At 39.1% G+C, this 26,020-nt stretch overlaps 1 protein-coding gene across 1 annotated transcript in view; it reads left to right on the top strand.

Moving 5' to 3' along the window:
• PHLPP2 (PH domain and leucine rich repeat protein phosphatase 2) overlaps nt 1-26,020 on the top strand; it is a 74,942-nt gene that overhangs the window by 24,893 nt on the left and 24,029 nt on the right. The window contains exons 4-9 of the mRNA XM_041770229.1: nt 9,998-10,188; nt 17,313-17,438; nt 18,779-18,933; nt 21,208-21,354; nt 21,737-21,967; nt 23,187-23,389. Coding sequence (XP_041626163.1) covers nt 9,998-10,188; nt 17,313-17,438; nt 18,779-18,933; nt 21,208-21,354; nt 21,737-21,967; nt 23,187-23,389 — 1,053 coding nt within the window. The remainder of the gene's footprint in view (nt 1-9,997; nt 10,189-17,312; nt 17,439-18,778; nt 18,934-21,207; nt 21,355-21,736; nt 21,968-23,186; nt 23,390-26,020) is intronic.

Raw genomic sequence — 26,020 nt, 5'->3', positions numbered from 1 at the left:
AGGATACAGATATCAGATATTCTATACACTAGCAATGAGACTGAAGAAAGAAAAGGAATTGATCCCATTTACCATTGCAACAAAAACCATAAGATACCTAGGAATAAAGCTAACCAAAGAGGTAAAGGATCTGTATTCTTAAAAACTACAGAACACTTAGGAAAGAAGTTGAGGAAGACACAAAGAGATGGGAAACATTCCATGCTCATGGAGTAGAAGAATAAATATTGTGAAAATGTCTATGGTACACAGAGCAATTTTTACATTAAATGAAATCCCTATCAAAATACCATGGACTTTCTTCACAGAATTGGAACAAATAATCCTAAGATTTGTATGGAACCAGAAAAGGCCCTGAATAGCTAGAGGAATGTTGAAAAAGAAAACCAAAGCTGAGGGCACCACAATGCCTGACTTCAGGCTGTGTTATAGTGCCCTGATCATTAAGACAACATGGTACCAGCACAAAAACAGACACATAGATCAGTGGAACAGAATAGAAAACTTAGAAATGGATCCTCAACTCTATAGTCAACTAATCTTTCTTCAAAGTAGGAAGAACTTGTCATACTTAACACCCAAAAAACAAACAATCCAGTCAAGAAATGGGCAGAAGAGGGATACCTGGTGGCTCAGTGGTTGAGCATCTGGCTTTGGCTCAGGTTGTGATCCTGGGGTTCTGGGGTTGAGTCCTGCATCAGGCTTCCCTCCAGGAGCCTGCTTCTCCCTCTGCTTTTCTTTCTGTGTCTCTCATGAATAAATAAAATTATTGAATGAAAAAAAAAGAAATGGGTAGAGGACATGAACAGACATTTCTCCAAAGACGACCTACACAAGGCCAACAAGCACTTGAAAAAATGCTCCACATCACTTGCCATCAGGGAACTACAAAACCTTAATGTGATACCACTTTACACCGGTGAGAATGGCTAAAATTAACAAGACCGGAAACAACAAATGTTGGTAAGGATGTGGAGAAAGGGGAACCCTCTTGCATTGTTGGTGGGAATGCAAGCTGGTATAGCCACTCTGGAAAATAGTATGGAGGTTTCTCAAGAAGTTAAAAATAGAACTGTCCTACAACCCAGCAATTGTGCTACTGGGTATTTACCCCAAAGGTACAGATGTAGTGAAATGACAAGACACCTGCACCCCAATGTTCACAGCAGCAGTGTCCACAGTAGCCAAACTGTGGAAGGAGCCACAGTGTCCTTTGACAGATGAATGGATAAAGATGTGGTATTCTATATACAATGGAATATTATTGAGCCATCAGAAAGGATGAATACCTACCGTTTACTTTGACATGGTTGGAACTGGAGGGTATTATGCTGAGTGAAAGAAGTCAGTCAGAGAAAGATAATTATCATATGGTTTCACTCATATATGGAACATAAGAAATAGTGAAAGGGACCATAAGGAGAGGAGGGGAAACTGGGTGGGGAAAATAAAGAGGGAGACAAACCACGAGAGATTCCTAACTCTGGGAAACAGTTGCAGAAAGGGAGGTGGGGGGGTGAGTAACTGGTTGATGGGCATTAAGGAGGGCACGTGGTATGATGAACACTGGGTGTTATACTATACATTGGTGAATTGAATTTAAATTAAAAAATGTGATTCACTGGTGATACGTCAATCAGCAGAAGTACATTTCATGATGGAACTTTGACTTTTTTTTTTAAATGCAACAATTCACTGAAGAACATTAAAAGAACAATGTGAAATGAGCAGGCAATTTTATAAGGTGGTAAGATAAATAACTATCAAATTATCTGTTGCTTTATTGTAACTGCACCGGAAATGACTTTTACGAGGTTCACTCTGACATGTGCCCATTGTGTTACTGAACTTCACAATAATTTATTTGTTTTAATATTGTTCAGAAGAAAATAAAGATCTTTCATATAAATGAAAAGGGGAGTTGAGGAAGAAAACCTAAGAGTTGACACTGACCCTGAACTTAGGAGCCAGGATTACATCAGGAGAATGTCAGGACTTTAATTGTGAGATGGACCTGGTTCGTGGGGATGGTGCTGACTTGGTTTTGGGAATATTTTATTTAAGTGCTGGTGAGTATCCTGTTGGAGATGTCTGGCAGGTCATTGGAAATGGGGAACTAGAGCTCAGGACATACAGATATGGGAGTAGGGTAAACGGGGATGTTAAAGCTGTAAGAGTTGTTATGATATCTTTGAAAGAAATTCTTATATGTAGGAAAAGGAGGCTTAGAGCAGTTTTCATTATAATAATTGGCATTTGTTTTATACCCTTACTGTATGCTGAGCACTTTCTCACGTGCTGAGCACTCTGTATACCTTGTCTTGGGTGATATTTACAACCCTCTAGATGAATGTTATTATTCCTGAGAGGCTATGCTATGTCCCAGTCAAATACAGAACCAGGAAACAGATACACCTGTCTGCTTCTAAACCTTATCCTTTTAACATCTAAGATACACCGCCTTTTAGTTGTTGGAGAGAGAGTGTCGAGGAGGATGAAGAATCCATAAAATGAGAACTGAGAATGGCTGGGGATCATCCAATCCAATTCCTTGGTCTTAAACTCAGGAAACTAAGACTGGAAGACGTAAGGATTTGTTTCGATTCATGAAACTGGATGATGGAATTACTTTAGCCACCACTGATTTGCCAGGTGTTCTAGTGAAATACTTCAAATAGAAGTGTTTGTTTGTTTGTTTGTTTTTGTATGAGAGCCTGTTGAAAGTTTGAAATTTATTGTGAAATTTCCTGTTTTGTTCTTTAAATGTAAGTAGATACTTCATTTTTATCTCGTAATGTATCAGCCAATATTTATTGGTTTAACTTTTTATTTGGAACTAACGTTAGATCTTCAGAGCAGTTGGGAGATTAGTAGAGAGAGCTCCTGCAGGTCCTTCATGCAGTCATTTGAATTGTTCTTGTAGAAGTAGTGCTTCCATTTTCTGTGGCTTCTCTCAAGACTTTGTCTTTAATTTTCAGTACTTTGATTATATAGTCTCTAGGCTAGAATTTCTCTGGGTTTATCCTGTTTGGAGTTCACTGAATTTCTTGAATCCATAAGTTTGTATCTTTCAGTTGAGGAGTTTTCCTCTATTTCTTCAAATAATTTTTCAGCATTTCTTCTCTACCTTTGGCACTACCTATTAGTTCAGTTTTCAGCGTTTTTGGCATGCTGCTTGGGGTCCCAGCCACATTTGTATACCTCAAGCATAAGCATAGGAATTCCTAGACAGGGATCCCTGGGTGGCGCAGCGGTTTAGCGCCTGTCTTTGGCCCAGGGCGCGATCCTGGAGACCCGGGATCGAATCCCACATCGGGCTCCTGGTGCATGGAGCCTGCTTCTCCCTCTGCCTGTGTCTCTGCCTCTCTCTCTCTGTGTGACTACCATAAATAAATAAAATTTAAAAAAAATTAAAAAAAATTGTATAGTACAGTATGTACTACAAAAAAAAAAAATGGAATTCCTAGACAGCTTGACAGGGGTCATTTCCCAGAGCTCCTTCCTCTTTTCGATTTCCTGGGGCTTTAGAAAGCCTGCCCTGTTGGGCTTTTCCCTCAAGGGCATCCACACTGCAGGGCTGCCAATGGGAGGAGGAAACCAGAAATTAACAGATTTTCACTCTGCTCTCATAGGACTGGGACTGCAGGTCTTCCAATAAGAGAGGGAGGTTCACACCCCTCAGAGTTTTAGGTGCCTATGTCCCCACTCCTCGGGGCTGGGACATAAGAAAATGAAGAAAAGGGGAGGGAAAGCAAAAATGAGGAATTTCTTCCACTCTCTCTGAGTGTTAGGAGACCCCTTTTCTATTCCTCAAGACACAACCTGAGGGCTTCTCCTAGAGCTCTCTGTCCACACCAGCACCTGCCTCTATTGGGCTGGGGAGGTCAGAGGAGGAAACAGTGGGAAGCTTGCCACTGCTTAGGTGGTATTTTGAATTGTGTTGTTCTTCTTTAATCTGCCTGCAGCTGTTTACTTTTTGGGCTCCTTGTATAGCTGCTCCATTACAGTCTGTATGATTTCTATTTAGGGGATCCCCGGGTGGCGCAGCGGTTTAGCGCCTGTCTTTGGCCCAGGACGCGATCCTGGAGACCCGGGATCGAATCCCACATCGGGCTCCCGATGCATGGAGCCTGCTTCTCCCTCTGCCTGTGTCTCTGCCTCTCTCTCTCTCTCTGTGTGACTATCATAAATAAATAAAATTAAAAAAAAATGCTAAAAAATTTTTTGTCTATCATTGTGAGCTCATGGACTGTGTATCTGTTTTGACTCATTACAGCCAGTATTCTTTTGTTGCTCAGTTTGTCCCATCTCAGCTAGTGGAAGCTCTTTACATTGGCTACTGTCCTTCCAGCATGATTCCAGGATTTTTTGATAGCATTCTGGATTTTCCATTAAGTTCTGGCACAACAAGATGTCCTAAGCTCATCTTTTCATTGTCTGGCTCAGACCAGAAATAAACTCTTTTTCTAAGGACTCCTGATTCATTTTAATGAAAAATGATGTTTAGAGATTGTACTCTGGGCAGTAAAGGAACTCATTGCTACAGGGTTGCCCTTGATTGTTTCTTTAGCAACTTTTAAAATTACAGAAACATTCCATTTTCTTTATAGAACATTTGGACATATAAATATATAAGGAAATTAAAATTACCCTTAATTTTCCACTTAGAACCTTGGCTTTTGAAACTATTTTTTAATTAGAACTGTTACACGTTCTGAATATTAGAACTTTCTCATTCTCGTTTTGTTGTTTTTTGTTTTTTAAGTAGTCTCCATGCCCAGCTTGGAGCCCAGTGTGGGGCTTGAACTCATGACCCTGAGATCAAGAGTCGGACACTCAACCAACTGAGCCACCCAGGTGCCCCTCATTCTGGTTTTTTTTTTTTTTTGTTTTTGTTTTTGTTTTCTTTTTATTTTTTATTTTTTATTTTTTTGTTTTTGTTTTCTTTTTAATTAATTAATTTTTTAAAATCACTTTCAGAAGATCAGAGACTGGAGGCCCTCTGAATGTCTAGCAAACTCTAAAATTAACAAGCAGCATGTTATTTCATATACAAATAAATTATCCAGAACACAGTTGAATGTTCCCTTCTGAGAGTGGTGATGGATTGATTTAGGAGTTCTCTGTAATAAAATATAAAGAAATAAGGCCAAGAAAGAAGAGACTCAGAGAATTATATATCCACTATAAGATAGAAAGAACATCTTTGTTACATGTTTCATGTAAACTTTTAAGAAGACTGTTAGGCAATTTGAAAGCATGGTAAACCATATGAAGTCCCATTTTTTTTTTTTACATAATTTAGCCAACTTTGTGGTAGGTGATGCTATTAACCAGGATGGGGAATATAAAAGCCATTGGCATGTTTGGGGGGAATAATGAGATTTTTTAAAAGCAGTTTTATTGAGATATAATTCATATCCTATAACACCCTTTTAAAAGTGTATAATTCAGTGCTTTTTAGTATATTTGGAGATTTATGCAGCCATCACCATAGTCTGATTTTAGTCTGCTTTCATCACCATAAAACGAGACCCCACATCTTGTTTAATGGTGATGAACCTCCTGCCTTTATGGATTTGCCTTTTCTGAACAAGTCGTTTAAGTGGAATCATATATATTTGGCTTTAGCTTCTTTTACTTAATGTTTTCAAGGCTCATCCATGTCGTAGTATATTATCAGTTCTTCATTTCTTTTTATGGCCAAACAGTATTCCATTGTGTAGATAATGCCACATTTTGTTTATGCATTCATCAGTTGATGGACATTTTGGCTATTTCTACTTTTTGACTATTATGAATAATGCTACTATGAACAAGCACCTGTGTACAAGTTTTTGTGTGGACATGTGTTTTCAGTTCTTTTGGGTATAGGTGTAGGAGTGGAATTGCTGGATCATATGGTGGATCTATGTTAAAACTTTTGAGGAATTACCAGACTGTTTTCCAAAGTGGCTGCACCATTTTATTATCACAACAGCAGTGTTTGTTTACATCATCGCCAACACTTCTTAGTGTTTGTCTTTTTCAATTATAGTCATCCTATTGCTTGTGAACTGTTATTGTGGTTTTGATATGTATCTATCAGGTGAATAATGAAATTGAGCATCTTTTTATGTGCTTGTTGGCCTTTTATATATCTTCTCTGAAGTAATATCTATTCAAATTCTTTGCCCATTTTTTAATTGTGTTCTTTGTCTTTATTGCTGAATTGTAACAGTTCTTAATTCTGGATACAAGTTTCTTATGTATATGATTTGCAAATATTCTCTTACTTTGTGAGTCATTGTTTTACTTACATAAGTTTATTTTTGATGAAATACATTTTTCTGTATTTTCTTTTTTGTCAATTTTATTTATTTTTTAAAAGGATTTTATTTCTTGGGCAGCCCGGGTGACTCAGTGGTTTAGCACCTGCCTTCAGCCCAGGGTGTGATCCTGGAGACTCAGGATCAAGTCCCACGTCAGGCTCCCTGCATGGAGCCTGCTTCTCCCTCTGCCTGTGTCTCTGCCTCTCTCTCTCTGTGTGTCTCATGAATAAATAAATAAAATATTTTAAAAATAAAAAAATAAAAGGATTTTATTTCTTTATTTGAAAGAGTGAGAGTGAGAGAGAGAGCACAAGCAGAGGGTGGGGTTTGGGCAGAGGGAGAAGCAGACTCCCTACTGAACAGGGAACCTGAAGCAGGGTTCAATCCCAGGCTGGGATCATGACCTGAGTCAAACGCACATGCTTAACCAACTGAGCCATGCAGGCACCCCATGTCACTTTAACTTTTTGTGTTGATACCTAAGAAACCTTTTACTGACTTAAGATCGTAAGATTTATTCCAATGTTTTCTTCTAAGAGTTTATAGTTTTAGTTCTTACATTTTGGATTAATTTTTGTATATAGTGTGAGGTTAGGGATCTGACTTTTTTCTTTTGCCTTTGGTGCTCCAGTTCACCATTTACCAAGACTTTTATTTCCCCCATTGAGTTATCTTGGCACCCTGCTCAAAAAATAGTTGTCCATAAATGTAGGGCTTTATTTGTGAATTCTAATCCATTGCTCTATGTCTATCCTTATGTCAGTACTGTACTTTTTTTTTAAAGTAATCTCTACACCCAATGTGGAGCTTGAACTCATGACCCCAAGGTCAAAAATCAGGTGCCCTAAGTACTGTACTTTGTGTGCTTGCTCCATACTTTATAGTTAAGTTTTTTTTTTTTAATTTTTATTTATTTATGATAGTCACACACACACACAGAGAGAGAGAGAGAGAGAGGCAGAGACACAGGCAGAGGGAGAAGCAGGCTCCATGCACCAGGAGCCTGACGTGGAATTCGATCCCGGGTCTCCAGGATCGCGCCCTGGGCCAAAGGCAGGCGACAAACCGCTGCGCCACCCAGGGATCCCCTATAGTTAAGTTTTGAAATTAGGTCTATAATTTCCTTCAACTATGTTTTGTAGTTTTTACTATACTATTTTTATTTTATTGTTTTTAATGCTATCTTAGATGCAGTTAGTTTCTTAATTTTACTTTTGAATTGTTTATTCCTTGTGCTTAGAAATACAATTGATTTTTTAAAAATGTTTGTTATCTGGGGCGCCTGGGTGGCTTAGTTGGTTAAGCTTCCAACTCTTGATTTCTGCTCAGGTCTCAGGGTCCTGGGATTGAGCCATGCATCCAGCTCTCAGTACTCAGCAGGGAGTCTGCTTGAGGATTTCTCTCCCTTTACCCTCCTCCCACTCAGGTGTTCTCTCTCTCTCTCTCTCTCTTTCTCTCTCTCACCCTTTGTCTCTCAAATAAAAATAAATCTTTAAAAAAATACAGCAAAAAAAATTTTTGTATCCTTCAAGTTGGCTGAACTCATTTGTTGGTTATAATTGTGTTTTTTGTGGCTCTAGGATTTTCTACATACAAGATCCTTTCGTTTGCAAATAAAGATAGTTTTGTTTCTTTCCAGTCTGATGCTGGAAATTTGAGGTGAATGGGGACGTCTGTTGGACATGTCCAGGAGAGAATTAGATATATGAGATTGGAACCAAGGGAAGACTGAGGCAGGAGATAGAAATCTGAGGGCCATTATCATCTTTCGGATAGGGCAGTCTAGAGGCTCGAAGTCAGATTGAAAAAAATTGAGTAAATTGGAGGTGAGATAACAGACAGCTAGCTACTATAGAGGGACAAATGAGAAGAAAAGAGCCTCAAAAGAGTAAGCTTATAGTTTTCCAAAATATGGTTTGTGGACCACCTGCATTTAAACTACTTGGAATAGTTGTTAAAAATATATTTTCCTGTGTTCCATCCCAGGCCCTGTGGATTAGACTGTCTGTGGGTGGATGTCAGTGTCCCATATTTTATTTTTATTAATTAATTTTTAAAAATATTTTATTTATTCATGAGAGACACACACAGAGAGAGAGGCAGAGACACAGGCAGAGGGAGAAGCAGGCTCCACGCAAGGGAGCCTGACATGGGACTCGATCCCGGGTCTTCAGGATCACGCCCTGGGCTGAAAGTGGTACTAAACTGCTAGGCCACCCAGGCTGCCCATGTCTCACATTTTAAACTGTTCTCACATAGTAAGTCTTAGGCACACAGAAATTGGAGTCACTGACTAAAGGAATTCCACAGTTGAGCCTGAGAGAGCATGGGAGAAAACACGAATGTTTTTGTAGCTTTGGCAGGAACAATGAAGAGGGTGGAGTTGAAGAGTGAGAAGAGAGAAGAACCAAACTCCCTGAGAAAGGTGGTGTTTGGAATATAGATGAAAGAACTGGCCTTAAATACAAGGAGACTTGGTTTTCTCCTAGGGCTAGTGATCGCATACAAAGTTTGAAAGCTCTGAAGCCATCTAACCCATTTCCTCAGATCATATATGGGAAACACATACCTAAAAGAGCAACGTGATGCCCAGGCTCTGTAATCAATTCTCTAATAATATCAAGTACAGTGTGATTTTCTCCCTTCCCAGTTCATTGCTGTTTGTACCACCTCATACTAATGTGCTGCTCGTATTCATTTCTGTGTAGAGTTAGTTTGGTTTTAGCTGGGCTTTAATCAAGAACCTGTCTTCTGTCATCATGTGCTGTTTTGTTCACTTTATCTCAGCCTTACAAAGATTTTTAAGAAATACAAAAAGAAAACAGCTCTTGAATGCTCATATGAGCCTCTGCCACCATGACTGGGATAGTGGATTAAAATATCAGCCATAAGCTTTTCCTCACAAGGAACAGGAAAATGGAGTAATGTGTACAGAACCAGAAAGCTCCCATACTTATTAATTTCTTCCTTCTAGAATAGACTAATCACAATAGTGACGGTCATTTATTCAGTACTTTAAAAAAAAAAAAAAGATGTTATTCATGAGAGAGAGGGGGGGGGCAGGCAGGCAGAGACACAGGCAGAGGGAGAAGCAGGCTCCATACAGGAAGCCTGATGTGGGATTCGATCCCAGGACTCCAGGATCATGCCCTGGGCCGAAGGCAGGCGCTCAATCGCTGAGCCACCCAGGTGTCCCTTTCAGTGACTTTTGTTACCTAGAACTATGCTCAGTACTTTACATTAATTATCCTAATTTTTTAAAATAAGAAAACCCTAAAGTAGTATTATGATCCAAACTGTAAGTGAAGAAAGTCAACCTCAGTGATTATGTTAAGTAGTTCAGAGAAACAAAGCTAAGTGTCAGAACCAGAATTCAAACTCAGGTTTGCATATCTGGCCCCCAAGTCTATGCCTTTCTCTGTACGTGGGACTGTGTTGGAAGAAGAATTAACAATAGCATCCAAAATAAAATCTTGGTCCCTAGCACTAAATCCACAGTACTTCCATTGTATAACTTCAGTGATGGATAACATTTTAGGACTGAGATCTTACTTTGTAACATTTATATTGCTTTGATAACTTAAATCTGTAAACAAGGTTGCTGAATGTTGACACACAATACTTTCTTTTTCCTTACAAGAGTCTATTACTTGAATGGTGATTTCTGAAGTTCTTTTTTCTTGTAGAGAAACCATGCCAGATGGATCATCTGGATCGAATCCTTCTGTCTGGCATCTATAACGTACGCAAGGGAAAGACCCAGCTGCATAAGTGGGCTGAACGCCTAGTTGTTCTCTGTGGCACCTGCCTCATCGTTTCCTCAGTGAAGGATTGTCAGACTGGAAAGATGCACATTTTGCCTCTGGTTGGGGGAAAGGTAAGACTCATAAAAAATGAATTATTCTTCATTTGTTTGATCTTCTTAATTTAAATCACATTTGCTTTTCAGCACTTTACCCACATCTTTTTAAAGAAGCCAGGATTAATATTATTTAAGATTGCATTATAAAGTTTGTTTTTTAGAGTTCTTAGGTTTAACCCGAAGAAACCTACTCAGGCTAAATTTTTTTTTTTTTTTAGATTTTATTTATTTCCTCATGAGAGACAGAGAGAGAGAGAGAACCAGAGACACAGGCAGAGGGAGAAGCAGGCTCCACACAGGGAGCCCGACATGGGACTCCATCCCAGGTCTCCAGGATCACGCCCTTAGCTGAAGGTGGCGCCAAACTGCTGAGCCACCGGGCTGCCCCTAAATTTTTTTTTTTAGATTCATTTATTGGGACACCTGGGTAGCTCAGTGGTTGGGTGTCTGTCTTCAGCTCAGGGCGTAATCCTGGGGTGCAGAGATCAAGTCCCACATTGGGGAGCCTGCTTCTCCTTCTGCCTATGTCTCTGCCTCTCTCTTCCTGTGTCTCTCATGAATAAATAAATAAAATCTTTAGAAAAACTTAAAAGATTTATTTATTTATTTTAGAGAGAGTGTGCAAGCAAGGAGAGGGCAAAGGGAGAGGGAGAAGAGAAGCAGACTCCCTGCTGAGTGCAGAACCAATGCTGGGTTCAATCTCACAATCTCATGATCTCACAACCTCAAGACCCATGAGATCATGACCTGAGCTGAAACCAAGTCAGATGATTAACCGATGGAGCCACCCAGGCATGCCACTCACTCCGGCTAATTTAAACATAAAACAAGTTTATTTATGTCATAGATTTTCTGGGAGGTCCAAAGTCTGTCCATACCCCAAATTCTGCTGTGGAACCCATTTGTTGATACCTCTGCCTCTACTGCTAGGTAGGCACTGATTACACCCAGATAGTGTGCTGCCACTTGCAGCCTCCTGCCACATCCATCCCCAAAACAGATTCTTTCCAGCTTCTCCTTTTTCCTCATTAGAATAAAATTGAAAGTCAGGAGTGGTCACAAGCACCTCTCTAGCACCTCTCTAGACCTCTCTAGTCTATTTCTGGACTGTGCTAGAGAATTCCCCATCCTAGGCAGAGAGTTCACTTGCAAGTCTGTCAAACTGAAAGATGACTGGAAACAGATATGTTAATATTTATATGAAGCTATACATCATTTTGTTTATTTTCCATGTTGAATATCACAAAACAGTCTGAATTTTAGAGAACTTCCAGACAAAGTGACCTAGTGAATTTATGCTTTGAGATGTCCAAAATGGTCCAGATGCACAGCAGTATAGATAAAATATATTCAAAATGTAAATATATAAAAAGACATAGCTAGGTTATAGAATATAAAATAGAAATGTATGTGGTGAGTGGGTCTGAATCTGAGGGCCTCCTGGGTTCTGGGCCTTAAAGGTTGTGCCAGTCTTATATAAGTTTTTGGGTTTAAAAGTCCTCTGTTCGGGGATCCCTGGGTGGCGCAGCGGTTTGGCGCCTGCCTTTGGCCCAGGGCGCGATCCTGGAGACCCGGGATCGAGTCCCACGTCGGGCTCCCGGTGCATGGGGCCTGCTTCTCCCTCTGCCTGTGTCTCTGCCTCTCTCTCTCTCTCTCTCTGTGTGACTATCATAAATAAATAAAAATTTAAAAAAAAAAAAAAAAAAAAAAAGTCCTCTGTTCGGGATCCCTGGGTGGCGCAGCCGTTTGGCGCCTGCCTTTGGCCCAGGGCGCGATCCTGGAGATCCGGGATCGAATCCCACGTCAGGCTCCCGGTGCATGGAGCCTGCTTCTCCCTCTGCCTGTGTCTCTGCCTCTCTCTCACTGTGTTCCTATCATAAATAAATAAAAAAAAAAAAATAAAAAAAAAAATAAAAGTCCTCTGTTCATGAGAGGAACCTGGACTAGGCTTATTCCTTGAACAGGAGATGAATGGTAGATTCTCTGCTCCCAAAGGAATGCTGGAGATAACAAAAATAAAGAATAACCAGCCCCAAAACTGCTGTTAACCACTTACTGGAACCAAGTCTTGTTCTAGCTGTGGTCCTAGAGAGGTGGAAGGACTCAGTTATGTGATCTGTGACCAGATCTGTGACCAGGAAGTGAACAAGCCCCCACTGAATGAATGTGCATACTCCAGTATCAACCAGGGGGCAGGAACCTGGTTTAGTCTTGGAGGCTAAAAGATAGAATGAAAAAAATAGGTTAAAAAAAAAAAAGACAGCCCCCTGCCCCCAAAAAGAAAAGGATACAACAAAGGAAAGGAAATTCAAAGGGAAGGTACAAAAAAAAAGAAACAGTGATGAGTACAGATATTGATAAAATATAGTGGTAAAGTTAATACTGATTGTAAAAAGTTTAAATTTTTGTATTTTATTATTTTTATATATTTTAAATGATTTTATTTATTCATGAGAGACACAGAGAGAGGCAGAGACATAGGCTTGTGAGGAGCCCGATGTGGTACTTGATCCCAGGACCTCAGGACCACGACCTGAGCCAAAAGGAGATGCTCAATCACTGAGCCACCCAAGAGCTCTTTTGTATTTTAAATATAATTTAAGCTACTAATGCTCAAACTACCCTGAATGATATTTAATATGTAGTGGTATGTTCAGTGAGTAACATGTGATACAGTCTTGGAATAAGAGAGTAGAAACACCAAGTAACTTTTAACTTTATTAGGAAAAACCTTAAGTATGAATGTAAAAATTTATAGGATAGCCACTAAAAGTAGAGTGGGAAAAGAAAATATCAAAAATTTGTAATCCTAAAAGAAGTCAGGAAAAGAATGGAGAGAAAGGAACAAAATGATTAGGTGATGAATTATAATAAATTATAGTGACAGGAACATATCGAAATATATCAGTAATCATACTAATTGTGATTGTCAAGTTGTCATTTAAAATCCCAGTACTTGTTATAAGAGATCTTCCCAACACTTAGAAGATTGAATGTGAAATGGTGGGAAAATTGTGCTAATCAAATAGCAACCAAAAGAAAATTGGTTATATTAACATCATACAAAACATTTTTTTAAAAAGATGTTTATTTATTTGGGAGAGAGAGCATGGGCCAGGGGAGGGGCAGAGGGAGAAGGAGAAGCAGACACCCTGCTGAGCAGGGAGCCCTACACAGGGCTTGATCTTAGGACCCCAAGATCATGACTTGAGTGGAAGGCAGACAGCGGACACTTAACTGAGCCATCCAGATGTCTCCATACAAAACATTTTTATGAGAGTTTATCTGCAGCAAAGGACTGTCTCCAGAATACATAAAGAACGTTTATACCACAGTGAGACAAAGTCAGATAACCTAGTAAAAAAGCAGAAGAGTTGAGCAGATCCTTTACCAGTGAAGATCTTCAGATGGCAAGTAAGTACATAGGAAGATTCTCACCATTATGAGTCATTAGGGAAATGCAAGTCAGTATCACAGAGAGATTCTACTATACTGCTAGGATAACTAAAAAGACTGATGAGTACCAAATTTAGCAAAGATGAGGAGCAACTGGAATGCTCCTACATCATTGGTGGGAGTACAGTCACTTTGGAAAACAGTTTTTTATTTCTTATAAGCTTAAACATATGCATATCAGATGGCCCAGCATTTCTCCTAGGTATTGGGAAATGAACATCTGTCTTTACAAAGACTTTAAGTGAATGTTCATAGCAGCTTTATTCACAATTGTCAAAAACCATATGTTCATTGACTACTGGTGAAAATGATAAACAAATGTGGCACATTCCACACAATGGAATATTACTGAGCAATAAAAAGGAATAAACTGCTGATATACATCAAAATAAGGATGAATCTCAAAAGCATTTTTTTAAAAGATTTACTTATTTAGTTTAGAAGCACGTGTGTGCAAAAGAGGGAAAAAGAAACGGAGAGAGTGAGTGCAAGGGCAGGAGTGGGGGGAAGCAGAGGGAAAGGCAGAAAGAGAATCTCAGATTTACAAACCTTTCTTAGTATTTGATTTTATGAGTATATTTTTCTGTGTCAAATATCCCATAGTAAAATATTTAAAAGATTGTTCTAAAACAGTCGTTAGTATCTGTTCTTCATTTCAATAAGATCCTTTATTTTGACACTCATTTGCATGATTTATTACTAATACAAAATGATCCTATTGTGAGCATTGCAATTGAATGTTATGACTATTATTTAATTTTATTGGGATCTTTAATTTTTTTAAGATTTTATTTATTGGAGAAAAAGCATGTGCATGCAAGAGTGGTGGGGAGAGACAGAGGGAGAGGGACAAGCAGACTCCTTGCTGAACACGAAGTCCAAAGTAGGGCTCCATCCCAGGGCCCTGGTGAGATCATGACCTGAGCCAAATTCAGATGTTTTTTTTTTTTTTTTCTTTTTTAAGATTTTATTTATTTATTTATGAGAGAGAGAGAGAAAGAGGGAGAGGAGAGAGGCAGAGACAGGCAGAGGGAGAAGCAGGCTCCATGCAGGGAGCCTGATACAGGACTTGATCCCGGGACCCCAGGATCATGCCCTGGGCCAAAGTCAGGCACTAAACCACCGAGCCACCCAGGGATCCCCAAAGTCAGATGCTTCACTGACAGAGCCAGGTCGTCCTTATTGGGATCTTTTCTGCTTAAATTGTTTTGTTTCTGCTATTTGAATCAGTCTTTACTTGGCACCAGAAACCTAATGATTTATGAGTATAATTTGGAAGTTTGCAGCTGACTCATCAAGATTCAATAGTTACGACATATCAAAGTGAGATGTCAGACAAAGATGTAAGTGGTTCCATAACTATAAAGACTTCATCCTCATCAAAGCTATGTGAATTGGGTTGTTGGATTTGGGGGGAGAATTGCTTTGAAGAGAAACTATTGTGCTATGAATCCCTATAGCCACCTCAATGGAAATGGAGGAGGTTTCTGCCTTTTTCTTCAGTCTAGCGAAAGAGGTTTCAGCAGAACTCATGAGAGCTAAATATGGGTACCCTGAAGTAAGGGGGCCATAGTGGATTGGTATCCTGCCCTCTGACCAAGAAGTCTTGAGGCCAAGACATGAGTCTGTCACCAGAGCAGCCAGGTAGCCTAAGAACCTAGCTCACCATTGGGATCATTGTGTGCTCCTTGGGTTTGTTAGTATGTGACCCAGATGGGTTGAGAGAAAAAAGGCCAGTGGGTGGATTCTCTTAGAACTTGTCTAGTAGGTCCATCTTGAAGGGGAAATAGACTTCCCTTGAGGACAGGCTGTCAGTGGACTACTGGATTCCTTCATGTCTGAGGAGGGAGTAGTCAACTGCTGGAATAGCATACATTAGCCAGGTCAAGGGATCTGTAAGTGAGAAGCCATTGTTGTTTGGATTAGGGTGGGGGTGACCAAAAGAACCCTTAAAAAGACCTATTGAGGAAAAACCTCTGTTTAAAATCTGCTAGGGCCAGATCTGTGAAGTCAGGTTATGACTCTGCTTGTCTAGTAAGAACCTTTGGGCTTTTCTCTTTCCTCTCATTCCTCCCCCTTCTACTTCAGCCCTGGAGGAAGTAAAAAATGACATCTAGCCCAGCGCTAAGTAAGAGAGGAAAGGAGTGCAAAAAGCAGACCAGGGCACTCTGCAGGTAGGCAGCTACCTCCATGGCACTGCAGTGTGGGTGGAGAGGGTTGGAACTGTCTTCCTTTTGCAGTGGAAACTTTGGCTCTTGCCACGTGGGTCTAGAGACTCTTGTGTTCTGAAATATGGCATGAGGCCTTGCATCACAGGGACTTATGCTTGCTGCTGCTATGCATGGAATGTTCCTTGCCCAGGAGCTTTCCACCCCGACCCCCTTAGCATCTTTGTTCACGTGTTATCTCAGTGAGTCCTTCCTTGACTGCCCTATTCTCCAAGCCTTTCCCCTGTTTTCTTTTTCTTGAGATTACTCATATGTTATGCTACATTATGTCACTGTTTTGGTGTTAGAGTGTTTGTTTATTCTCAAATACAAACTCCACCAAGGGCAGGGGCTTTGTTGTTTTTCCCCTGCCTGTTCCCAGCACACAGAACAGTAGAATGTATCCACACAACAAATATTTAATTATCAAATTGAGATTATGTTGTGACTTACAGAAGAATTAATAAATACATTTACATTTATGAGTATGCCCCGAGTTCTGTTGCTTTGACATACTTGCTAAGTATGCCTTTGCTTTTTCTAAACAGCTTTATTGAGACGTAATTTATATACCATATAATTTGCTTTTTTAAAGGGTACAATTCAGTGGCTTTTAGTATATTCATAGAGCTTTGTGACCATCACCACAATCAATTTTAGAATACTTTCATGATCCTGAAGAGAAAGCCTGCTCTCCTTAGCCATCATCTCCCCCATTTTTTCCCCAGCCCTGAGGCACCTGGTCATCTACTTCCTGTCTACACAGATTTGCTGACTCTGGATATGTCATATAAATGAAATCACAGTATACTGTTCTTTGTGACTTTCACTTCACATAATCTTTTCAAGTTCACATGTGTTAATATAATAGTGTGCATCAGTAACTTCTGTTGATGGCTAAGTAATATTCCATTGTTTGAATATACCACATTTTGTATGTATATTTACCTGTTGATGGATGGACATTGGTTTGTTTCCACCTTTGGGCTATTAGGAAATTGCTGCTCTAATTCGTGTACAAGTTTTTGTGTGGGTGTATGTTTTCAGTTCTCTTGAGTATATATCTAGGAGTGGAATTCTGGGTCACATGGTAACTCTACGTTTAACCCTTTGAGAATTACCAGACTGTTTTCCAAAGTAGCTGCACCGTTTTACATTCCCACTGCTGTGTATGGAGGATCCCGTTTCTCCACATAACTTGCTAATACTTGTCATCTAACTTTTGTTGTTTACTATTTTAAATTCTATCTATCCTAGCAAATGTGATGTGGTATCTTTCAGTTTTGATTGGCATTTATCTAATAAGTAGTGATGTTGAACATCATTTCTCGTCATTACTGGCCATTTCTCAATCTTCTTTGGAGAAATGTCTATTCACATCTTTTGCCTATTTTAAAAAATTGACTTGTCTTGTCCTTTGCTCTCTGACTAGTATTTTTTTTCTTGGTTCTGGTTTTCTTCCCTCCTCCTCTTCAGGTAGAAGAAGTGAAGCGGCGGCAGCATTCCCTCGCATTCAGCTCAGCTGGAGCCCAAGCTCAGACCTATCATGTCAGCTTTGAGACTCTGGCTGAGTGCCAGAGATGGCAGCGACAGGCATCCAAGGTGATAAGCTGTCAGACATCTTGTTGTGGGGAGAATGTGAAAGTCCAGTAGAAATGTATTTTGAAACAGAACTCACTCCCAAGAGTGTGCAATATAATTTTTATGTATCTTACTTTAGGTCCCTGTAAGTATGTAATCGCTGAAATAATGAAATCCACAGGTCCTAATTAGTTATATTTGCGTAGTACAAAAAGCTTTTAAAAGTGTTTCCAAAAAATAAAAAAAATAAAAAAAATAAATAAAAGTGTTTCCAGGTACATTTACCTTTCCTCCATCTCTGTGATAAGAATATGGGGTCTTGAATGAATTGACTGCCTGAACCACTGTGGTCAGTGATAGATGGAGCCATTTCATCATTCCTAGCCTCATGCTTCTCAGCCTGTATGTATTTAGCATAGCTGTGACGAACCCCTTTAAATTTGGACATATCATGGGATGTGACCTGTGCTCCTGTCACAAAGCATTGTTCTGTATGCTGAGGATGATTAGCTTTTCAACATCATTTCTGCTTTTTTAATCTTTAAAGATGAAGTGCTCTAAAATTATATTGCACTTTCAAATTCTCTTGTTATCCTAGCTATCTTTGCAGAATTTTAGCGCATTTTTCCTTTTGGAGCTAAATAGTTACATAAAGGATCATTTTGTGTAATGAGATGCCATAAAACATGAACGACTTTTCCAGTGTTATTTTGATTTTTAGACCAATTTTCACAACCCATCTTTTATAAGCATGCCGTTATAGAAATAAAAACTTGTTTTGGTTTTATTGAATTTTCTGTACATATATTGTAGTGGTAATAAAATCTCTTCAAAATAAAACTAGTTTCAATTTTAAGTAGCCATTCCATTCTGTTGACCTTACAAAGAGAAGTTAATATTTTTTGAGCATCTTTTGCATACTGAGCAATGTACTGTAGGCTGGATTATTTAATTTTATCCTCACACCAGATGCAGAAACTGCACTAGTAAGTAGCAGAGTCGTGTGGATACAGAAGGCCATGGCTTTCAAAATGACACTGCCTCCCAAAGTTTTGTGTAGTTATTTTTAATGCTGTCAACTTCTTGGGTGAAATGTTAACTTTCCATTTTTATGATTTGTATTTTTTGAGTTTTTACTTATAGGCACTGTAACTTACACACACCATTGTGTGTTTCACGCAGGTTATGGTTTTAGGAAAAACAAAAACGGATTTTTATAAATGAATAATTAGATGTCATTACCTATTTCTCTTTCCCATTTTTAAAATTACCACCTTTTTGTGTAAATGTTATTTGTTCCTGTGCTGGATGAGAGACATTTGGTGCTAGCTCAGATGGCTCTTGTCTTTGACTGTATTCAGGTGGTGTCCCAGCGAATCAGCACTGTTGACCTCTCATGTTACAGCCTTGAGGAGGTTCCTGAGCATCTCTTCTACAGTCAAGATATCACCTACCTCAATTTGCGACACAACTTCATGCAGTTGGAAAGACCGGGGGGCCTTGACACTCTGTACAGGTATGTGGAGAATGGGTTTCCAGACTAACTTACTCAAACTAAGTTGTGATCATTGTCTTAGTCATTTGTACCTGGAAGTGAGCATGTTTACCATCATATATATTTGAAAATTTCCTCTCCATTTTGAAGAGGAAGTAAATTTTTTTATTCATACAGTTTTTTTTAGTATTCCCTTTCCCCTCCATGAAACAGAAGATAGATGCAAATGTTCTGTTATAGAGGCAAAGTTGAGCTGCCATTGATCTGGCTACTCTTGTTACATAAATCACTGGCAGTTGATGCATGATCTGAAGCCAGGGTAAATTGAGAGATTGAGTATATGGCAAGTTTTTGAATAAGTGTCAAATTTAAATAACTTAAAGGAAATAGGCCTAATTTTAAGAATTCCACTCCCAGTTCAGGGCTTTTATCTTTCCTGTGTACCTGCTAATGCTAACTTCTAAGCCTTTTGACAGCTATGAAACCTCTCTTTTATGATAAAAGAATCATTTCACTCCTAAGGGACTATGGCCCATATATTTTCCTTTTTTTTTTTTTTTTTAAAGATTTTATTTATTTATTCATGAGAGACACAGAAAGAGGCAGACATAGGCAGAGAGAGAAGCAGGCTCCATGCAGGGAGCTCCATGTGGGACTTGATCTTGGGTTCCCAGGATCATGCCCTGGGCTGAAGGCAGGTGCCAAACCGCTGAACCACCCGGGCATCCCTATTTTCCAATTTCTTTGTTAGAATATATTCCCCCTTCCTACCTTCCACCCACCTTACCTCCCCCCCTCCCTTTAAAAGTAGATGGAAGTGAATTAATATTTGATAGAAGTAATTGTGTGGGCTTCCTGTGAGCAGAAGAGAAGTTGGAAATTAAAGCATTCAAATTAAATGGTGATTAAAAAGATACTACACATCATGGGGTGCCTGGGTGACCCAGTCGATTAAGGTTCTGACCAGCTCAAGTCATGATCTCTGCGTCCTGGGAGCCAGCCCTGTGTCAGGCTCTGCAGTCAGTGGGGAGCCTGCTTGTTCCTGTACCTCTCCCTCTGCCCCTTTCCCACTCGTGCTTGCTCTTGCTTGCTCACTCTCTGAAATAAATAAATAAGATCTTTTTAAGAAGGTTAATACAGGGGATCCCTGGGTAGTTCAGCGGTTTAGCGCCTGCCTTTGGCCCAAGGCATGATCCTGGAGTCTCAGGATTGAATCCCACATCAGACTCCCTGCGTAGAGCCTGCTTCTCCCTCTGCTTGTGTCTCTGCCTCTCACTTTCTCTCTCTCTCAATCTCTCTCTCTCTCTCCCTCTCTGTGTGTCTCTCATGAATAAACAAAATCTTTTTTTTTAAAAAAAAAAAGGTTAATACACATTAAAGTTACATATTTTACTTAATAACTGATATTTCTGGAATAATTATTGGTATGTAAAAACAACACAAGCTATAATTTTAAGGAAGTGGGTTTCTAGCATTTTCTTCTGAGTGACTATGGAAATGGGGTTAATCTAATTTGAGGGTTGGATTAGGAATTCCGAAGTCAAGGCACCAAGCCAAAGGAACAATCAGTACTCAAGGTCAGGAAAATTGGAAATCAAAAGTTGTAAATTTGAAAAAGGAGCATTAGAATGAGGTACCAATGACTCCATTCTAGAAGCAGGTGGTACATATCATCATCGTGGAGAACACCACTTCAGCCTTACCCTCTTGCACTAGTTTAATCATAAGTGTAATACTCTTAAGTAAAATTCCCAGAGTGATTCCTGTGGATCCAGTGTATGATGATACTGTCTCTGAGTAAGACAGTATACATTTCCTTCAGGAATGAAGCAGAAGCACTAAAAGTTACTATTTCATGTTTTCTATGAGATCATATTACAGTAAAACTCCATATCATGTATTTGTAAGTTCTAAGGTCTTTTATTTTATATGTAGAAATTTGGTGAAGCGATTTCAAAGATGATTTGACTTGATATAATTATACCAGCATGAATTTTCTTTAAGGTTTTGTGCCTTTTTAAAGAGAGGAGAGAAGAACTCCACTAACCTAGACCCGATTTCCTTGTTGGTATGGAGCCTCTGTTAGGCATCTCCACATTCTGTGCTGTGCACAATGTTTGGCGTGTAGTGAGTGCTCAATAGATATTTGTTTTTTTTTTTTTTTTTTTCTCAATAGATATTTGTTTTTTTTTTTTTTTTTTTCTCAATAGATATTTGTAAAACAAATTCTACAGTGGACGTTTAAAGCAGATGGCATTTTCATTCAGTACTAGAATTTGTGTGTTTGCTTTTTAGATTTTCTCAGCTGAAGGGGCTGAATTTGTCCCATAATAAACTTGGGTTGTTTCCTGTATTGTTATGTGAGATTTCTACCCTGACTGAGCTCAACCTCTCCTGTAATGGATTTCACGACCTGCCGAGTCAGATTGGCAGTCTGCTAAAGTAAGTGTCTGACTTCTTTTGGGCTGGTGTTTTACTTGCAGAATAAGGAGCTTGTCTGGGATTTGGAATGCATGTAGTTGCATGAGCTCTTGCAGTGAAATAAATCATGTAATTATGAGGATTCTAGTCAGCAGCTGTTACTTGCTTGCACGAGTGACCAGTTAGTCCCTCAGTTTCAACAGTAGAAGCTTTGACAATTTTTGATGTTGGAGGGACCATCCATGTCAGTGATGTGTGTCGTTGAGTCTCTGTAGATAGGGTATTTTATCATTATTGGATTCATTCATTAATGAATTAGTGACATAAATCAGAGTCCATCCCTCTAATTCTGTCCATTCCGATTAAAAGCTTTCACAAAGTGTCGTTCTGTTTTCTTCCACAGTCTTCAAACCCTCTGTCTTGATGGCAACTTTCTGACAACTTTACCTGAAGAATTGGGAAATCTGCAACAGCTTTCTTCCCTGGGAATTTCCTTCAACAACTTTAGTCAAATACCTGAAGTTTATGGGAAGCTCACTATGTTAGATAAAGTGGTTATGGCAGGAAATTGCCTGAAAGTCCTAAACCTTGGGGTGCTGAACAGGATGAGCCATATCAGACATGTGGATTTAAGGTGAGGCCATTCTCCACCATGTCTTCCTTTAAATCGACCTCTGATGGTCTTTTATGTTTTCTCTTTACTAAGACTTCTCTAAAACATATGGATTTTAGAACAGTGTATGTTTTCCAAACTGTAGTAAAGCTTCATTTTTTACTCAGTAGCAGAGACATTATGAGTAAGGTAGGTGTACCACATGATAGAGACTTTCACATTACCTTTGACATAGGTTGTTCTGACTTACCCTCCCAGTAACATTTTATAGAATTCCCATTTCTTCTCGTCCTTGCCAATGTTGGATTTTAGCAGTATTTTTCCTCGTTGTGTCAGTGTCCTAGGAGAAAACAGTGTTTTATTTTAATCAGCATTTATTTATGAGTGAGGTTGAGCATCTTTTTAATATGCTCACTGGTAGTTTGTATTTTTCCTTAAACCTGACCATTTTTCTATTGAATCTTTGGGTTTTTTCTTGATATCTGTTGTATTGCAATTAGAATGTTAAAGGTTTTGCTATGAATTTTTTATAGTTTTTATTTTCTAGTTACAATGTTTTCCTAAAGAAAGCTGGTAAAAGACACATATGCATAGTGTTCTATCATTTACACTAAGCCATTGACATTCCTTGTAAAGAAACAGTCACAGGAAAATGTACTGAAATACAGGGGAATGAGAACATGCCTGTGTGTTCTCTATAAGTAAAGTAGAGAACCAAGAAGCCATACTCTGTAATTTTCCCTTGAACATTTCCATATAGATACAGATTATTTTCCCTTCCATTAATAAACGTAAAGTAAATCTTAGCACAAGAGTAGGCTGAGCAACGGGAGAAAATATGGCTGCTTCCTCTTGTTCTCCACATGATACACCATGACTGCTTTGCTACTCCCTAACCTAAAAGGTTATGTTCATCTTCTTGTTCCTTTGGCCTGCTTCTTCGCCCCTGCCTAACTTTATTAAGTATTTGGATTTAAGTTTTTAACCAACAACTTGTAAGCATGGTCCCTTTTCCCTTTCTCTTTATTTAATTTGTATTTGTATTTGCAAGTCTGGATTGTCTAAGTTTATAAACAACTCAAGGTAGAGTTGGCTGTGATTATGTAATACCTTGCAAAGTGAAGCTAATAGTGAACTTTTCGAGTTGTTTAGGAAAGAAAGGAATCATTCCTATTTTTCTTTTGGTAAGTGTATTTAGTATAATTTATTTCTATGATCTCTTTATTTCTGAATATTTAAGGATGAACCATTTGAAAACTGTAGTTACTGAAAATCTGGAGGGAAATAAGTACATCACCCACATGGATTTGCGGGACAATCAACTAGCTGACTTAGATCTTAGCTCCTTGTGTAGCTTGGAGCAGCTGCACTGTGAGCGGAACCAGCTGAGAGAGCTGACACTCAGTGGCTTCTCCCTTCGGACTCTCTACGCCAGTTCCAACAGTGAGTTCTCCTTCCAGCCTCCTGTTTTTTCTTTTGTAGCTCTCGCCAGAGCTTTCTAAGAACAGTGGCATCTGTGGTTTTGCTCAGCCACTCTGCAAAGTGTGATTTGAAGCTCATTGAGATCAGCTTTGTCTTTTAAGTTTGCTGTCAGCATTCAAATGGTTGAGACATGCATAAAAAGACCTCGCTAGATTCGCCAAGTGAGCATGATAAGAAGCATTTTGCAAAATAACAAGGGGTAGGAGGGAGGGCAAGCATGTTCAAAATAGAGTATCAATAATAGTCTAAAACAAGGGTTGACAAACAACAGCCCAGGGGCTAGATCTGGCCTTCCACCTGGCCCTTGAGGAATGGGTTTTTACATTTTTTTTAGGGTAGGGTTAAAAAAAATCAAAAGAATGATTTGGTCTTGGAAAAGTTCTGTGAAATTCAAATACCAGTGAATAAAATTTGATTGAAATAATACCCACAGTCATTTCTTTATATATTACTGATCTCACAAGACCATGGCAGAATGGAGTAGCTGTAAGAGAGATCGGAGGGCCTGCAAAGCCTAAAATATTTACTATATGTTTACACCTTTACAGAAAACCTTTGCTCATCTCTAGACAAAAATATTGTGCAGCCTCAGTTCTAAGAGAAGCCCCTTATTTCAGTAGTGATTTGCTCCAGAAGTATTTCTCAGTATAAAAGTCCCCATATCTGTTGGGGCCATTCTTTTTATGGAGCATACTTACCAAGGAAATTGTGATTACTTTTTCTCTGTTTAAGGAAGGGATGGGGAAAGATGTTTGATATCATTAAGTGTCAGAGAAATGCAAATTTTGATAATGCCACTGTATACTCATCAATTTTTTAAAAAATAATGCTGAGTGCTACTGAATATGTGGAAAAGCAGCTCTCCTACATTGTCAATGAGAGAGGGTCAGTACGTCAACTCATTTTGGAGAGCAATTAGTGTTAGGAAAAGTCAAAGATGGATGTAGCTCACATTCTACCAGTTCGTCCGCTTGGGATGTCTCCCGGGCACGCTCGCATGTGCATAAAGTGATGTGTAGAGGAATGTTTATCGCAGTGTTGTTATTTGTGCTAAAAAAAAAAATAAGAAAAAATATGACTATTGATAGGAAGATTTGTAAACTAAACAGTGACATATTTATACAATAGAATATTGCACAGCAATGGAAATGAATGCCCTAAAGCTTTGTGTATTAATATGGATAAATCTTAGAAACATTTTGTGAGGGGGGAAAAAGCATAATTTTATGTACACCAAGATAGTTGTATCAAATATTCCAACACACAGAAATGTTATTTCCTTAGCTATATGTATGCCATAACAGTTAAGAGAACCATGGGAAGGATGAAAATCATATTCAGGATGATGTTTACCTCTTGGTATGTGCAATATTTTAATTTAAAAAAATTCTGAAGCATATAAGGCAGAACGTGAAGATTTGTTAAAGGCTGGGTGATGAGTTGAAAGAATGTTCATTTTTTTATTCTCTTCAATATCTCTAAAATATATTATTAGGATAAAAGTTAAGAACTTTTCATTGTCTTTTATCATGCTAGAGAAGTTTCCAATTGTAGCTTAGAATAATTGCTTAGATCAAAACAGTGTTAAAGCTGACTGTCACCGGGTGCTGTTTATAGGTATTACTGTGAGGTGGTGGTCAGTCTTTTGTCATGTAAATATCTGTTATCAGGCCCCTTCTCTATTCTAAAGTATCTAGAGAACCTGAATGAGTGGCCTGTTAGAAAAGGCCTCATTGGTACCCGCTGTATTTGGGAGCTGAGATTCCCTCACAGGACTGCACTAAATGGGGCTTGTTTGAAGTTAGCCACTGTGGATGGGAAGGAAGAATCCGTAAGTTCTACAACCTGGGAGAGTTCACACCAACACTTGCAGCTCGGATGCCTCAGAAGTAAAGAACTCAGCCTCGCAAAAGAGGTTATCCAAGTGATCAGTTAATGTAGGAAAAGGACGTGCACATTAAAACCCCAGCGTGACGCCACTGCACACCCACCAGACTGACTAGAATGGAAATGACTGACAACACCAGTGTCTGCTGTGGAGAGTGTAAATTGGTACAACCGCTTTGGAAAACCGTGGAATTATCCACACTCTCTCTCTCCTAGTTTATACTTCAGATAAATGCTGATTATATTAATCCACAAAAGACATGGACAAAAAACGTTCATGGAAGCAGTCAGTATCAGAGTAATCCCAAACTGGAAAAGACTTGAGTGCTCACCAACTCTAAAATGGTTAAATAGACTGTGGTATATTTACATAAAAAATTTGATATCGCCATGAAAATGAATGAACTACAGCCATGTGTAGTCTATGACCAAATCTCACAATCACAGTGTGGAGTGAATAAAGCCAGGCAGAACAGTATGCAGACTGTATTTATATAGGGAGGCAAAGGTGGTTGTGGTATTGGGAGTCAGGGCGGGGTTGCCCAGCTAGGAAGTGATGGTAAGGGGGGACTCGGGAGCAGCTGGTGACACTCTGTTGCTTCATCTGGGTACTGGTAACTGCACAGTGTTCTGTTTGTAAAAATTTGTTCATCTATACACTTAAGATTTTTGCACTTTTCTTAAGATTCTGCACTTGCATTTATG

Source organism: Vulpes lagopus, chromosome 10 (assembly GCF_018345385.1).
Source record: "Vulpes lagopus strain Blue_001 chromosome 10, ASM1834538v1, whole genome shotgun sequence".
Lineage (NCBI taxonomy): Eukaryota > Metazoa > Chordata > Mammalia > Carnivora > Canidae > Vulpes > Vulpes lagopus.
This window is presented reverse-complemented; position numbering and strand designations above follow the sequence as displayed.